The following is a 17,397-nucleotide window of genomic DNA, read 5'->3' on the forward strand; positions in this document are numbered from 1 at the left end:
GCCTAAGGTTTATGATGCCAACGCAGCAGGATCAAAATGAGCTGCACAACCATATTTCAAGATGGGAGGCAAAATGACATCATCACTCAAAAACCAACTCTTGTCCCCCCAAAATGGACACTAGCAAGTCTGAATACATTATTGGCATGTGATATTCACATGAATATGAAATTTAAGGTATCGTTCAAGAGGGATGATAACCTTGAAACCCAGTTATGAGCTCAGTTCATCTAAATGACAATTACAAGCACAAACCCTTTTGTAGCCTTTTTTTAGTTTGTAAACTGTAAAAAGAAACTGGAACATCTAATTTTTGAAATTCTTCTGGCTTTTCTTTTTGACCTTTGGTATTTGTATGTATTGACGATCTCTAAGCCATTGCACAAAAACACCTTGAAGTGTCAAGCTTTAAAAATGAGTCTTCTTTTCTCTTTCTCCTGTGCAGCTTGGATTATCTTGGCCTTGTCAAAATACATTCTCTAGTTAGAGGGTGGAAATATTTCCCTCCTGGCTCCAAGGTATTGATTTTCTTCAACACTCAGCTCTGTCAGTCAGGCGAAGGGGTGAAAGGTGAAAGTTCACTCAGCACTGCTTGGCTTTACCTTCCTATTAATGTCATGCCCTTTCCACATTTGATCAGTTTATGTGATCACCAATCATACAGAACTGCTACCGCTCTTATTTTCCTATAAAGATAAATTTAAGTCATCAGGATGTGTTAAAACAATTCTAGGGCCATCCCTGGGCATTTGACAGGTCCACAGTCAACTCTTGAATGTTTATCTAATTCCTATAGAAGAATATACTATTATATGATGATTCACCAAATTCCAATTGTTCTGTATTCTCATCTGAAAGTATTAAAATAAAAGTCCATTTGCTACTTACATGTTATACTCTGGGAGCATTGAGGGCCTATTTTGTGATTTTTGTTTTTTCTGAGAACCAATTACACACTTTTTACCTCAGGGATTCAAACTCATTTTCAAACTGGGTACTAAATGAAATAAACTTAATGATGTCAGCCCAGCTCCCATGAGACAGCCAACCTATGTTGTCATGTCTGACAAGATACAATTTGGTACAATTAACAATCTGGGAGCAACTTGGGGTAGAGATAAAGCATCATGCATGCAATTCCCTTGCCCATGCCACAGGGGGTACTGTTGAGTTTCCTCCCTCTGGCTGTCTTCCTCTGGGACAGTGTGGGTGAGGTTTCCTTCTCCACTGCTCTGTTGGAAATAAGTCTGTCTTTCCGGAAGCCACCTCTCCAGTGAAATAAGTCATCAGAAACGAAAGAATGAGGAGAGCACGTGGATTTCAATTGAGAATGTTTAAGAAGGGTAAACACTGGAAAAAGCAACAATATCAGGAAAACAATCTTCAGTATAATTCAGTTTTATTTAACACACATTATGTACACAGGGACATTCAGCACATACAGAATCTATTAAGTGGAATTATCCAGAAATGTCCTGGGAGGCAGACATTTTAATTCACTTGCTGTACATAGTAAGTTCAATCATTACGACATTTTCATACAGATGTCACGTCATGTCATCTTTTGCTTATAAATTACCAGTGGAGCCACATATGTGTCTACATTTACAAGGACAGGTCCAAAAGCAATGCTAACAAAATCAATAAAACACTAACAGTGTATACTGGGATGACAATACAAAGTTTACCTCAGAGCTGAGAAACATAAGCTGGGATGAAGTTTGGGACTGTGGGTGTCAAATAGCAAAGGAGAGCATTATGTTAACAAGAATGTAAATATTAGTTCAGCAGTTAGAGATGTCATCTAGTCATCAACATAACCCCCCACGGAGCTCCACAGTCCTCATATTCTACTGACTCATCATAGCCGGTGTCTGGGCACATGGGATGTGAAGAGGCTGGCTCTCCCTTGACCAGGGTTTTTGCTCCCCCAGATCTCACAGCTTTGTCCTCAGTCTCCACGGTGGGTACCACATGTGCAGTGTGGTGGCTTGCCTACGAGTCCCACACCTTTTTTTATTCTGATGCACAGAATGTTTTGTTTAAAAAAAAATTCTAAGGTTTATGTTTACCTCCTCATTCCAAATAGTTTTGTAGTTTAGAATAAATTAATTTCCATTTAAGTTCAGAAAGTAAACATGTGCTGAGTAAAGAGCAGACTCAGAAGCCCAGTGGAAAAACACAGTGTGCCTGTTAGTTTACCCCACATTTCTCTACCACAAACACAACAGCACATTCACCACACAAAGTCTACACTGTGTAGTTCGTGGTTTCTTTCTTGGAAACTACATATATAATCATTATAAATATGATGTACATGCATGTAGCATAAATTCACTTTTGAAAGAACACCCAACATCTGAAACCAAGAAATAGTACATATTTGCCATCAATGGGAATAACATTTTATATCAATATGAAAGGTACGTTCTACTGGGCTTAATTTTTTAATATGTTCTTTAAAAATCTGTTTCAGTAAAATAACAGATATATTTGTTTCTGGACCTTGATCCTATGTTTCTGCGAATTATGGAACAATCTAACCTTTTTAGATTAATTGCTTCCATCATGTTCTGGTTCCTCTACAAACTTTGCATATTTTCTCTGAATTTAATAAATTATTTTGTATTTTTGCATTTAATAAACCATTTTGCCTAACTAATGAACCAATCAACAACCAGCCAGCCAGCCGCCAACCAACCAACCAACCACTCCCCTGAACAATATATAGATAAAATCTGTTAGAAGCAATTCATACAAAATATTAACTGATGGACTTTTCCATTACTGTAAGACAGACCAGCACAACTCGAAATCAGGAGAAAGGGAGCTAGCTGAAGCTTCCTTCAAAGCCTGAAGAACACAGGTGCTGCAGTGTCTTTTCGAACAAACTGAGAACCCCCACTCCTAAACGTTTGTGCCATTGATATTAATTTTCAAGTGTACTTGTCTAAAAGAAATCCTTAGTTTTCCTTTAACTGATCAGTAGTTGAAATGCTGATATGTAATTCTAGCATTATAACTGATATGTCATACACATGGTATCTGCAGGTTGAGAAGTTTCCGGAAGGAAGAAGCAATCTCTTTCCTGAACAAAAAGGTCTAGAGCAAGATAAAGGAGAGTCTTCATTTTAGGTATATTCTATGCTTCCAAACTTGCTTCATTATCACAAGAGTCCCCTCAAAAGATTAGTTACAGTGACTGGATAATTATATTAGCTAGATAATAAATAGTGAGTGATTTTTATTTTAAACTACTACATATACCATTATTTAAGCAGGAAATGAGCACTACAGAAAGCTAGGTATCTGGAAAATGTATTTTTATACAAGGAAAATATATTTAAATATTTTCTCATTAATCTCAAATCAGCTAAGTGTCACTGAAGAAGGTGGCAGCTAAATCCTAGGAAATTGAATCGAGCAATTTCCTAGCAATTACCAATGGGGGGAAAAACATGTAAACACAGAATCTTTTTGGTAAACAACAGTATGTTTTAGGAAATCCAAAGGGGAGTAATTTCAATAATGAGGACTGCCACATCACCTCAATGCCAGCGTCAGAATGACCAGATTCAAGCAGCTCTCAGGGCTGGCTTCAATGGCTGGGAAGGCTGATGGGGCTGAGAGTGCAATCACAGTGGTTATTGATTTTTGGGCTTCTGTTGCACGGAGCAACAAGAGTGTTCCCAGGAACCGCTGGCTTACCCCTCCCATCTCTGGCAGGGAAAAACCACCTAGTGACAGAATGGCCACATCCTGTCGAGTGGTGTGTGCATGCCTCTGAATCAATAGGAGGCCCGTGCGGGAGTCTGCCCCCAAGAAGCATGCACGAGTGACACAGACCCAGCCGCGCCCCTGGATGACACTGGATGATCCACTGTAGGGACAGAGCAACGTCGGCCTAGAGAACTGAGAGAAACAAGACACAGTTAGGGCAGCAGATAGCGCTAGACCATGAAGCGGTGCTCCTTCCCGTCGTGCGCCATGAGGATGACGTTGCGGTTGGAAGTCCAGATGAGCCGAGCGAGTCTGAGGGCATTGTGGGAGCCAGGAGATGCTGGCTGCACTGGGGGCACCTGGTAGGTTTTAATGCAGCGCAGCTGAGGAGCTGAATTCAGCATGCCGATGCTTCCCAAGAGTGATGTATTCATCTGATGGGACAGGGGACAGAAGAGCACAAGTGTCAATTAAAGAACCCTTTCCCTTTTCCTTCCAAAGAGTCTGGTTCATCTCTTCTGGCCACATTCTTCTGGTCATTTTCTACTCCCTAATGGCTATCTATATTCATCTAACTTGTATTCTTATTCTTAACCTTTAAGCACTTCTTTGGGTGGATTTGAAATTGTTCTGATGCTGGTACTGTAAACATGTAAGACTCGAGAAATTTTACTTTGGGGGCGGAATCTGTCAGCAGGTGAATCCATCAATCTTTAGGAAGGAAGCTAAGTTACAGCTGTTAATAAAATGCTTCAGTTAGACAATACCTGGAAGTTGTAGGTATTTAAAACTGCAGATCTTTGTATTCTGTAACAATAACATTGGCTGCATCTCCTGAAGGATGAGTCAATAAAGACAAGTTTTAGGGTCTATAATTAGTTCAGGAAAATGAAGCCAAGTGAGGCTGTAGTCATGAGTGACTGATGACTGCAACCAAGCATGAACCCTAATCCCTATCCCTTTGCCAACACCTTCATTCCTCACCTGCTTTTTGGAAACAGGCTCTGAAAAACCTTTACTTATATTGAAGGAAGAAACAAGAATCAATTCCATTTCATTGTTTTGCTACCCTGCTAAAGAGAGTTTACCCTCCATGATTGATGGACATTTCCTCTTTATCAGTTGGTGATTTCTGAAAACAGTAGTTTTTCTGGATTTGATTTCAACTATAGTTTTCTTCTTCCATTCATGGAATGAAAAATAACGTGGAAATTATAAATCATGAACAACTATGTATTCAGGTCAAAGTTCTCACTTTTGAATGACAGTTTTCTAAGTGAACTGTTTTTGGAGCAACTGAATCTGAAGCTTTCTTTAGATTTTAAATATTTCTTAAAATGTTTGCAAATGCATCATTTGCACTATCATAAATCACATGGAAAGCATACTGAAAACCAGGAAAGATGCCTTGGAAATAATATTTTTTTTCTTTGCACTAATTTTCATTTCTGGTTCTTCTTGCTGGTAAAGTCTCCATCTACATGCATAGGATGCTAGGGATTTGGAGGAAGCATGCAGATTATGGTCCAGCTTATACAAATGGTTGCTACATAAAACCCTAGCGAGTCCTAGGACATTTAAGATGTGTTTTGCTGATATCATGCTCTGCATTTGGATCAGAGCAAAATACAAGCCATTCCTTTTGCCAGCCTCTCTCAGCAGCAGGATGGTGTCAGAGGGCGTAAATCATGGCATCTCTAGCAGAGTGCGCGCAGGCTCCACTGACATTTTCACAATTTAAATCATCTTGAGTAATAACCCTTTTAAGATGACTAATGTTACTGATTTTCCTGCATTAATAATAGTGCCGAACACAACACAGAGGTGAAAAAAAATCACTAGTGTACGAGGTCACATTTTAAAACCAAATGTATGGTTATCGTTAACTCTTTCTGTTGAAGCTCAGTTCACATTCAGGAAGTATCACACTGTCATCCTTCCAAAAGCCTCTTGTTTCCTTCCCTCCTGTTTCCAAAAACTCCAATAAAGAGAAAAATCAATGCCTTATTGCCTTTTGGAGGTTTCCAAATAGTTCAAACATGAATAATAATAGTAAGCTTGATTGGATAGGTCTCACATCTACAAAAAGTAACAGTATATAATTTAGTCCTCTTACAGAACAGTTCCAAATGATCCAGAAAATTGCTGGTTAAAATTAACTGGCATCAATAGGCAAACTGTACTTTCAAAAAAAAAAAATCTAATTTCTTAGTTGATAAATAACTACAAAGTATTTTTCTTTTATTATGGATTTTCTATGGAAATATGTATGAAGCTTGATTTCTGCTTGTGGTTCAAAATGCAAAGATATATAACATGCTCAGATGCTTTCCTACTTTTAATTCTTTCCTTGAAATCCAGCTAAGTACGAGAAAAAGGTTGAGAGTAAAAGAGGAGAGGAAGCAAATATCTTACACGAGCTCTTTAGATGGAAAGATTTCCAGAAAATTCCATTATTAATCTTGGTTCCTTTTATGGCATGAGTCATCCCTACTTTGATAAATGCTATCACTAGTGTCAAACAGCCTTTCTGCCTCAGAATGGGGTTCTGTAGAGGTCCAGAATTGCCATAGCTGTACCCCATTGAAGGGATGAGGACATCATACTCACTAAATTCCACTGCCCCTCAGACCATCCTTTCCCCGTGGAGCAAATTTCAAGTAGGAAAGGTGTGTATTAATTTTCCCAATAAGCTTAACCAAATAACTCTCTCTGAAATAATTCACCATTTGGCTATTCAGCATCATTTTTTTTTTCTTGATTAAACTAGGCTAAAGTTAAGGGCAACTTAAACCCTGAACAAACAATGCATGGAATTACCAGATTTGGTAATATTGCATTTTTCCTGATTATAAAGATAATAAATACTCTCACTATAAAGAAACTCAAATAATAGAACTACAAAAAAGAAAGCAAAATGCCCTGAATCTCACTTCCCAGAGACAATTGTGTTGACGTTTCGTAAACAACCTTCCAGACCTCTAAGTATAGACACACTGGGGGAAGAAATGGACTTCAAGAGATTCATATTAAAAGGTAATTTTGCAATGTGCTTTTTTCATCAACAAAATGTTGAGGGCAATCTTTGCATGTTAATGATTTACATCATTCTTTTAAAATTGCTGAACAGTATTATCCTACTGTATGATGGAGGAAATAAAAATAAATGAAGCCAATGTCAGTCAGATTTTTTATAGCATTTCTGAAAGAGGATATTTATTTGTTGGATGGTGGTGGTAAATTTAGGTAAGAGAATTAAAAATGTATTTCATCACCGATTTCCCCTTGGCTCAAATATCAAGAGATACACTGATTCAAATTGTAGGAAAATGATGTGAGAGAATCAAAAGGTTTGAAAGACTGCTGAATTACATTATTCGATGGCTGAATGTGTAAACTAACATGCCAACTTGGCCTTTCCCGTCCCTTCAAAAACATGCAGCACAAAACCAGTTCTATGGAGATTATTTTCAGAATACAGAAACACAGATACAATTCATCAAAACAGGAAATGTTTTACTGCCTTCCCTTATATATAAGTAATGCTGTACACAAACCTTTTACTAAGTCTCACTTGAGTAATTATCCAACCAATATTTCTCATTAACACTCACTTCTCAGCAAAGATTTTAATAGTTGATAGCCTTAGTCAGACTCGGTATTAATAAGACTTCATTACATTTTCAAAATGCATTACAGTACACTTACTGGAATAATATAAAAGTATTCGCGTACATCATTAGAAATAAATAACTTGTATCTAAATAAATCAGTCAAGCTCATTTGGGGAGAGCAGCAGTAGATCCAATGCTGCTTTCTGCCTTCTGGGTTCTCCGTAATTCAAACACAAGACCACTGCACTTCTAGAAAAGGTTTCCTTATATTTTCTTGATAAAGCTGAAATCATGTGTTTCTGTACCTTCCATTTAATTTTCAAGACTCAGCTGGGTATAATTTAAGCACCCAAGGAATGGGCTACATCTTAAATCCTGACATTGATTTTAGAGGCGAGAAAGGCGTGTGTGTTACTCTGGTTCCTGGGGCACTCTGCCATGTGCAAAGGCCATCAGGCAGAGCTTGTGGACTAACCAACAGTGCTGCACCCCCACTGCGGACAGAGCCACACGCACAGGCACACAGGCTTAGCTAGACCTGACAGAGTACTGGGACAACAGTGGTTGCTACAGAGAGGAACTGAAGAGGAAGAGGGATCTCAGAAAGATAACAACCTGTGAATGACCTTGACCTCTCGGTAAGAGAGGAGGTTAACCACAATTCCACCAACATGCTGGACACAGACTGTGACTGACAGAGTTCTCAAGAAAAATTAAAATCTTAAAGACCTAGAGAAGGGGAAGAAGTAAATGGAAATTTCAAGAAAATACTGTAAAAAGTGTCAAATCTGGCTAATTTTGGAGGCAATCCTTTAAATCACAGATTTCCTTAGCAGAAAAAAAATTGCACACAAAGGAAAAGGTTTAGTCTGTTTACTCCAAAGGAGAAAATATGGACAGAAGAGAAGCTTCTGGAAGCAGAGGCTGTGACCTGCTGATCTCCATTTCCAGAGGGCAGCCAGCACCCAGCACTTGGATGGCCAGTCAAGGCTGAATGAATGGGAGCACTCCTCCACGATTCCAAGAGAACGGGGAACAAAGGGAAATAGTGGCACAGAGACCATTGTGTCAATGAGTAGATAAAAGCCATCAGGAGCTCACTCTTAAAAGAACCACTGTTCCACGAGTCCAGTTTCTGGACACCTAGAGGACTCACAATTGGATTTTAGTAAAATGCCAGTCCTGAGGTTACCCATTGGGAAGAATGAAACGTGGATGATCTCTGATGAAAGGAGTTTAATATGAGCTAATTAAGATGCTGGAGATATATTCTAGAAGAAAGGATAATGAGAAAATAAACTGGAAAACTAAATTAGATAAAAAGTAGAAGTCTGTGACAGATTTGGAAGTTGTCACGCTTTAATAGCATGTTGTTAATTAAGCAATTTATTGTATCCGTTTTACATTTTATTAGCTATTGATTTTTTAAAACCGGCATCAAGTTGTGCTGAAGCCTTCCTTGTTTAAACTTTTATTTTATTTTTTAGCTTTCAAAGCAGTACACAGAATCTTATAACATATAACTTGTATCCTAGGAAAATAAAGGTGGCAAAATTTTAACTCTTTTGGGGGACTTGGTGATATGTAATTTTTTTAAAGCTATCAGGACTAAAAGAGTAATGTCATTAAATAAGAAGATGGATAACAATTAAACACTGAGGACAAAACACATTCTAGTGTAAAAATCAGTGTTCACTTAAATTAGTGAATACTAATCACCAAGTCACTAATCACTGAAGTCAGAATTAAGTATGGGCATTCTCATGAATTGCCAGAAAGGGATACTCAAGTTTTTAAAAATGTTTTGAAGAGGTAGGGAGTTAATAACATTATGTGGGAAATTCATAATTCAAACAAAAGTGAGATCATTTGAAGGGGGCATAAAGTGAATACTCAGAAAGCACCTCATTGTCTTGTGTCCTGTGCCCACTCAAAGTCACAGACCCAAGAACTCTGTGTGAATTCACAACTTCAGCAAGGTTTTGCCCAGCTCCTTTCAGGCTGGGCCGGCCCTGCAATATGCCGTGCCTTTGCTTCCCAGTGACTGCACCCGTGCTCTCCCACCCGCCTCCCTGCTCAGCATCCCACACAGCTCAGTCTGGATGCGGTTTCCTCTGGAAAAGCTTCCCATACCTCATGCTCAGACTCTCCCCTGCACTGTGAATGCTGGGCTTACTCCTGTATCCTCATGCTGAAAGCTCTGTGACAGCAGATGTCCCTTTTCCAGATTGCTAACTGTGTCCTCAGTGCCCTGTGCACAAGTGTCTGACACGTAATCAGCAATCAATAAACACTTGCCATTTGTTGAAGGAGGGGAGGAAGCACAGGGAGTAGGGCTCAGAGCGGGGCCCCACAGGAAGGTATTCCCACCACGGCACACACACCATGCAGCTTATACTTTAATACCCATAACATATACTCTTACCTGCCAGAAAGAAATGTGGCTGTCAGTGTTTGAGTAGGTGGCAAGATATCGCCCGTCAGGAGCAAAGGCCACTGCAGTGATTGGTCCCTTGTGTCCATGGATTGTCTAAAATAAAGTTCATAGGTCATTAATGGAATACATTCCACAGAACCCACACAAGATACACTTCAAGGACACATGTAAATGCATTCGATTTTGAACAAGTGATATCACAGATATTAGATACTATGATGTTCTTTGTTTGTAAAATGGAGTTAGAAAAATGGAAAAAGTGACCATAGTTTTCTCATTATATATCCAAGGGCTTCAATCTTGTTCTGAGGAGTAGATATACCTTCCAGTTGGGAAGGACAGTGTGGGCCCAAAGAAAAAGCATATACTAATGAGTAAAACAATGTTTTAATTAATTTGTGTCCATTAGGGGGAAGACTTTTGCAATTAATTAGAAAGGGAAGAGACTGATCATCAAAATTATCCAGAAATGAAAAACTATCAAAGCTGCATCAGGATATCCCTGTGCTGGAAGGAGAAACTATAATTTGAACTCCTTAATAATCACACATTTTTCATGTTTTATGCTTGATTTTCCACCAATAACACTGTGTTTAAATGCATATAACTGCAATTAGTAAACACAGATACACTCATGTGTTGGAGATTCGGGCACACATATAAATCAAACACTATTAAAAACAAGTTAACAGGGATAGTTTTGAACCTTTGCCAATAGCTATCATTGATTTAACCATGAATAATAAAAAGGAGATTGTATTTTAGAGTAGGCCTTTGCTAAAAGGTCTTTACTAATAAAAAAAAAATACAGTCAAGTTTGATATTAATAATTACAGAAAACACTGTGTACTAAGAAAATTGGCACAATATTGTATTAAACTCCCTACATTCAACTGTTAAAAGCCATACCTCTACTACATTAACCAGTACCAGATCTGGCATACAAGCTCCCAGCTGCTCTCCCTCCCTTTGTCTAGAGAGGAAATGGAAAATGTGTGCTCTTAAACTAGACAGGATCAGATGGTTTGTATTCATCTGTAATTTCTGATGAAGAATTGTGAAACCTGAGGCTCACTGGAAGCTTCAGATTTGCTGTGTGAGTCAGCCCATACATACTGTAAATTTCAGTAAGAATTATTCATAATTCATATCTGAAGAGTGAAATGAGAAAGTGAGGAGAAAGGCAATCGGACATTCCTTATTGCCCTTTATAACCTGTTCCTTCCTGTCACTTGACTTCCAAGACACTGTGGGATCCCAAATAACACGTTTTTCAACACTCAAAGAAAAAAATGTCATACTTATACTGGAGACCTGGGCTTGGGCAGGCAGAGGGCATTGATGTGAGTCACACTATCTGGGTTTGAATCTGGGCTCCATTACACTAACTATTGACTATGGAACTTACGGCGATGTTGCTTAAGGTACTTAGCCTCAGAGTACCATGCCTACAATGTAGGGAGAATGATGATTATAATGACTATATTCACCTCAAAGAGCTTTGGAAAATTAAATGAAATATAAATAACACTCTACACAATGCATGGTACATAATAAGCATTCAATAAATACTATTGACATTTTTGTTTCTACTGCTTGCTTAGACATGACCGATGGGGGAAAAAAAAATCACAAAACTCAATTACTTAAGTATACTGTTTTAAAGACATCTCCCTACCAATAAATAAATAAATAAATAAAATAAAAAATGCCTGGACCATTTATCCCCAAATCAGCATTATTCAGCATATTGGGTTGCTTACAAACAGATTTCAGACAATGACATTTTATTAAACATGTATGGAAACTATCCATGGTGCTGACCCACACATATGCTGAAATTAAGTAATGGTATGCCTGGTGAATCAAGAAACCAGAGTGGCTTCAAGTTCACTAGAATGAAAGTTATTCTGGGTGGGGGTGGGAGGAGGACCCCAACTAATTACATGGGAAAAACTGGCCATTCCCGTTTACTGGGCCAGTGTAATAAACTCATTTTTGTTTCTTAAAATCAATATTCAGTTCTGCAAAACATCTGAAATTCTACTGTGTCAATCTGAATCTAGTTTTTGATTAAGATCATTGACCAGGCCTTAAGCTGAAACTAGACTGCAGATGTGTGTGGTTTGGCCTGAATAAATGTTTCTTAAAAAAATTTAAGACCACATTTCTAATTCATCAGAGCTCATGTAAAAAGCCAGATTTTTAGCTTCTCCTGGAAAACTGGAAGATTGGGCAAAACTAGGCCTCTGTTCACCTGCTGCAGCATCAGCCAGGGCAGAGTAGAGGCAGCCACTCAGTCTAAGCAATTGTTCTTCATTCCATGAGCCCAGCAAGATCTGAGAGAAGTCCTGTGCACCACACTGCCTGGCTCACAGGTCTCCAGCCTGGGCCCTCACGACACTGAATGCAATGCTTTCCATTATGACCATCTGATTCAAAATAATCTCTTGCTTGTTCTGGAATCCTAGTATCCATCTAAAATTGTGAGCAGACAAAAAGTTCTACCAAGATAAACTAGTCATTCTAGAAAGCCCTCAAAGTTGAACTCTGGAAGTTGGCTGATCTTCCTGGAGAATGGATCCCCAAAATTTCTAAAATTTAAAACAAGGCCTGCGTCCTTCAGATTAGCAATCTGCCTTAATCAGCAACCAGTTTGCACTTCATTTAACAGTGCCACCGCAAGTTGACTCTAATCCAGCAGGCCAAGATGTCACAACCAAATGGGCACCTCACTATGACCTCCTGTGAGGCTCTCCAACGTAACCCTGTGGTAAAGCAGAAAACCTAGCATGCTGGGACCATGCCTGCTCCTTCAAGTCATCTCCACTAACTATTTCACACAATTTTTTCACCTTTTCCCAGGGCTGGCCTTTAGAGCACACCATAAGGATCCTCCTACATCAGTAGAGGACATTGCCCATTGTTATCTAGTGTCTAACAGATGATCCAGTAAAATGGATTCATCCTGGAATTTTCTACCTGGAAAGTTTTTCTCTTTCTGGGTAAATTTTGTTGCTTTCTTTTATTCTGTAACGATAATTACATAAGCTAACGTGTGTTTTGCTTTTGTACCGGGAAATTCAGAACTAAATTTAAGTTCATTCCATGACTAGTAATAAATACTTCCTATTAATTTCACTAATCATTGCTGTTTTCATCTGTTGTTGCTGAGGTCTAAACAATATTGAGTTTGATTTTGTAAATTTCTGAAAAGGCTGTTTTGAACAAAGGAGGATTATGCTTTAGATCAGATGCACATGTGCACCCGTGTGTGTGCATGCACATGTGTACACATATACACACTTGGACAAAGATACTGCTAGATGCCCCACAGGGCTGTCTTTTGAACCCAGAGAGCACTAACTGTTGTTGATAGACAGGTCTGTTGTCTCATAAGAAGCAAGTACCACTCGGGGCAGAGCGGGGAAGCTTGCTATGTTAATGGTTTTGTACATCTGGTGAGTTCATTATCATCTCAGTCTGAGAGGTGCTTCAGCCCTCAATGTAATGGAAATGCCGCCATTGTCTTTGTTCAGACTCTCTGAACTTCTAAGATCTGTGCAGGCACCAACCCAACTGACTTTAACCTTCACTCAGGCATTAAGCAAACAGCTGCACAGTGATCACAGCAAACTTGTAAGGTTTCTGTGATGAGGCAGACCCAGTGGTTTAGGTCTCAAATGCTAGATGCTAAAGGTCATTTTAAAATGACAGGTTTCAAAATAAAAAGAGGTTTGATTGACTTTTTGTATGCAAATGGTATATGTCTTGCTATATTTTTAGTCAAAGGAATTTCTGTCATAAAAAGACAGAGATAGAACATAAAGAAATTAATCTAATTCAGGAAGTGCTATGAACAATGAGAGAAATCAAGCAATTATTCCTGGTAGGAGACAGAGTGCTGAACTGTTAAACACCCCAACCCCTTGTCTAATGAAAGGAAAGGGTCTGAGAGGCAGGATTAATAATGAGCAATACTTACACTGACATACCAGTTTTTAACAGGTTACTTTCAGTGTGCTCGGCAAAGAAATAAAATTAACCCTACTGTACAGGGAAGGAAACAGAGACCAGAATTTCCAAAATGGTTTGGTCAGTTTCAACAGAAGCCATAGCTATCTAGAATATTCTCTTTAACATTTCTCATCACACCGCCTATCTCTTCTTGGAGTTTCTTCCTGATATTCATCTTCCAAATTACAAGTTTGAAACTGGAAACCCAAATGTAGGACTCTATTAGATCCATTTTAAAGAACAGACAGGATTAAAGAGAATATTTAATATATATTTTCAGGTCGCATTATATTTTTCAGGGGAGGAGGAAAAAACCCTAACCAATCAAAACATTTTGTTACTTGAAACATAAATTGTGAAGGGAAGATTTCTAAAAGTAGGTAAAATTTTGCTATCAAAAATATCACCAAAAGGGAAAGATTTATTAAGTACTGACTCTCGTATTTTTTATAATACTAAAATAAACTAAAATAAATCAGTAAGTAAAATAACATGGAGTGAGTCTTGACAGTGCCAAGGTCTTCAGGGGTGAGAGGGAAGTGGCAGCGTTGATCATAGGCCTTCTCCAGGAGCACATGGCTGACTTTAGATTAAAGGAAGGTGCAATTTGAGGGGCACTTGAAAGGTCTGCTGAGCTGAAAACATGTCCCCAGTTGGCTGCACATGTCCTCTGAAATCTCTAGAAACACAACTATGCCTTTAAGCAGAGGCATTTTCCCTAGATGTGCTCTGCAGAGAGCAAACAGGGTGAATACACTCTCATGAGGTACAATCATGGCAGATGCCCTGAGTTTAGGGTGAACCAAAGAAGTATCCATTTGTGTACTGGAGAGGGCAGATACTTAGGGCAGTGAGTGACCAGGGAACAAGGATGGGTCCTTGAAAAGGAAAGGCGATTCCGAGGACCTACAACTACCAGCATTTTCCTAGTACTGGTCCCACTTAATGACAACCAAAAGCACGTGAGGCTTAGGGTGCGGGTACCTCCACACTCCGCCCTCATCACGTAATTTGCCATCTCCTACTTGTTCTCAGCAGCCCAAGTCAGCCAATCCTGATTTGCATGCCTTCCTGACATCCCAATCCAGGCCACAGATTTCATGGCTGGCTGGCAGGGAGGTAACCGCTCACGGCAGAGAGAAGACAAAGACATCGCTCTGCCTGACAGCTTTGTTTGTTAGGCAAGGGAAGGCTCATCAAAAGAGAGCCATTTCAAGAGAGTTCAAAAGTTAAGAATTAATTATATTCCAGAAAAAAAGTATGTCTTTCTTTTCACCCAGGCAACCAATTTATGAAAATTTTATTGAATATTTAAGGTTCGCTGTTCAAGGAAACAAATTATAGGTTTAGCAAATAATTTACGCAGATAATAACACCGTTAAAAAAAATAGATAATCTCATCTATGGCCGATTAAAAGGCTCAAGTGAAATTTAATTATCGCCGTGCACTAAGCCTTTGCAAGCCTTCCTGTGTGTAAGCTCTCAGGACCACACGATGCTGCCAAGAGCCTGGAAAGGTCACCCTTCTTGCTGTGTGTGGCTATGGCTGCCTTTAAGCAGGTCAAACAGATGAAAATCATTTTGTTTTCCAATAACTCTAGAGAAGTTTCCAAAACCTCCCCCAAGGACCCCTCTGAGTGTTTAACAATGTGTGCTGTCAGGAAAATTTTCCTGATGTCAAATCAAAATCCCAAATGCTGAGCTTGGGCCTGCTTTCTCTTGTTCTATGTCCTCAGTAGAGATGGAGAACCAGCACTGCTGCCCAGTGCTTCCAGTGCACTCATCCCTTATAGACTGGAGGGCTGTTGTAGCAATGTCCCTGTTTTTACTTCCTTCTTTATTTGGGGGATTAAAAAGACATTCTGGTGAGCATAACCTTTCAAGCCTCATCTTCCAATTTTTAAGTAATTTTGGTTGCTTTTTCTTAAACTTTCTAATTATGTCATCTTAGAGTTGGATGGTACCTTAGGTCACTTTGTTCCACTCCATCTAAAAATGTGAAATTTCGAACCAGACAGTATTGAAGAGAGACTGGGAGTCATTGTATTGTTTTTCCTCCTAAGGCCATGCAGGCAGACCAGCTCCATGCGCACTTTATCAGAAAATAGCAATCATGGCTGATGGTTATCATTAGAAGATAATTTATTACAAATCCTTGGAAGGGAAGAGGAAAAGCTGGTGGAGTTGTTGGCATGCAGATGGTTGACATTCAAAATGCTCCCAGTTAATTTTAGGGGACTGAGATGTGGACAGCTGAGCCCTAGGGGACAAAGGTGCAGAGTGTAGACATGGACAAATGCAGACTGTCAGCCCCTGCTCCACGTCCTTTTCTGTTACCCACCCCAAAGGCCATTCACACTAACCTTGCATTCTGACTGCTTATTTTCATTAAGTCACATACATCCATTTGCTTATTGCTCCTCAGTCCTCTCCTATCCCTCTCTGTTTACTTTCTTTCATTTACCAATCATCAACACTTATGTCGTATCACCTGGGTGCTTCTATCTCATTGTTGTCGTTAGTGAAAATGCATCATATCACTCGATGCTTTAAAACAAAAACATGGTTTAGCAAAGGCCAACTACCAAAGAGTTTTTGCCATCCTTCTGATAAGTTTTGAAACTGAATAGTGAAGGGTATTTATGAGGGTATTTTTTTGTGTGTGTGCATTAGTGGGCTAGGTATTATGGGGAATCTAAAAATATAATAAGAAGTCAATCTTCTGTAACACATATTATGTGTCAGGCACTATTTAAGCACTTTTACATAAACTTCTTAATCCTTATCTACCCATAGAGGAGACTCTATTTATCCCATTTTATAGATGAGGAATCTGAAGCACAGGGAGGTATAATAATATGTTTTGATTAGAATCCAGCAGTCTGGCTCTAGAGTCTGTTGTCTAACAGAGTATTAGGTGAAGGGGGAAAAAAAAAAAGAACTACTAGCCTTCCATTTCCATTTTGGATACATGATGTCCCCCAGAAGCTCATGTGTGAGACAATGCAAGAATGTTCAGAGATAGAGTGATTAGGTTATGAGAATTGTAACCTAGTCGGTGGATTAAACCCCTGATATGGATTAACTGGGTGGTAACTGTAGGGTGTGGCTTGAGAAGGTAGATCACTGGGGGCAGTGTGTGCCTTTGGGGTTTATATTTTGTGCCTGATGAGCAGAGCACTTTGTCTGCTTCCTGGTGGCCATGTCCTGGGCTGCTTTCCCCTGCCATGCCTTACCTTGGGCCCAGAGCAATGAAGTTGACTACTATTGACTGAGACTGTGAGCCCCAAATAAACTTTTCCTCTTTTGTGTTGTTCTTGTCAGGTTTTTGGTAACAGCAATGAAAAAATACTTCATTTTCATGTAGCTGGCATTACATACATTACACATTAACACTCCTAAGTGACTTTTATGTGTAAGTGATGAATTCGAGGGATGCCTGCTGGTGCTCAGTGATGATTAGGTGTAGCCTCAGCCCAGGTAGATGCAACTGGACTACTGAGAGCAAGAGCTTGTGGTGGAAGTGCCTGTTCCTAAGTCATGGACAGGCCAATCAGCCTGCCCCACCCTGCAGGCCCTACTCAGCCTCACAAATTCCTAGACTGTCAA

The 17,397-nt window shown here is 39.3% G+C and overlaps 1 protein-coding gene across 6 annotated transcripts in view; it reads right to left on the reverse strand.

Annotated features, from left to right (window-relative positions):
• Positions 1 to 1,382: 1,382 nt before the first annotated feature.
• Wdr7 (WD repeat domain 7) overlaps positions 1,383 to 17,397 on the reverse strand; it is a 327,637-nt gene continuing 311,622 nt past the window's right edge. For all 6 annotated transcript variants that reach the window (XM_040272677.2, XM_078029968.1, XM_005323039.3 and 3 more), the window contains 2 exons: positions 9,760 to 9,864; positions 1,383 to 4,154 (listed from right to left, as the gene is read on the reverse strand). In XM_040272677.2, coding sequence (XP_040128611.1) covers positions 3,951 to 4,154; positions 9,760 to 9,864 — 309 coding nt within the window. In that variant the 3' untranslated portion in view covers positions 1,383 to 3,950. The remainder of the gene's footprint in view (positions 4,155 to 9,759; positions 9,865 to 17,397) is intronic.

Source organism: Ictidomys tridecemlineatus, chromosome 13, assembly GCF_052094955.1.
Source record: "Ictidomys tridecemlineatus isolate mIctTri1 chromosome 13, mIctTri1.hap1, whole genome shotgun sequence".
In the NCBI taxonomy this organism is placed as follows: domain Eukaryota; kingdom Metazoa; phylum Chordata; class Mammalia; order Rodentia; family Sciuridae; genus Ictidomys; species Ictidomys tridecemlineatus.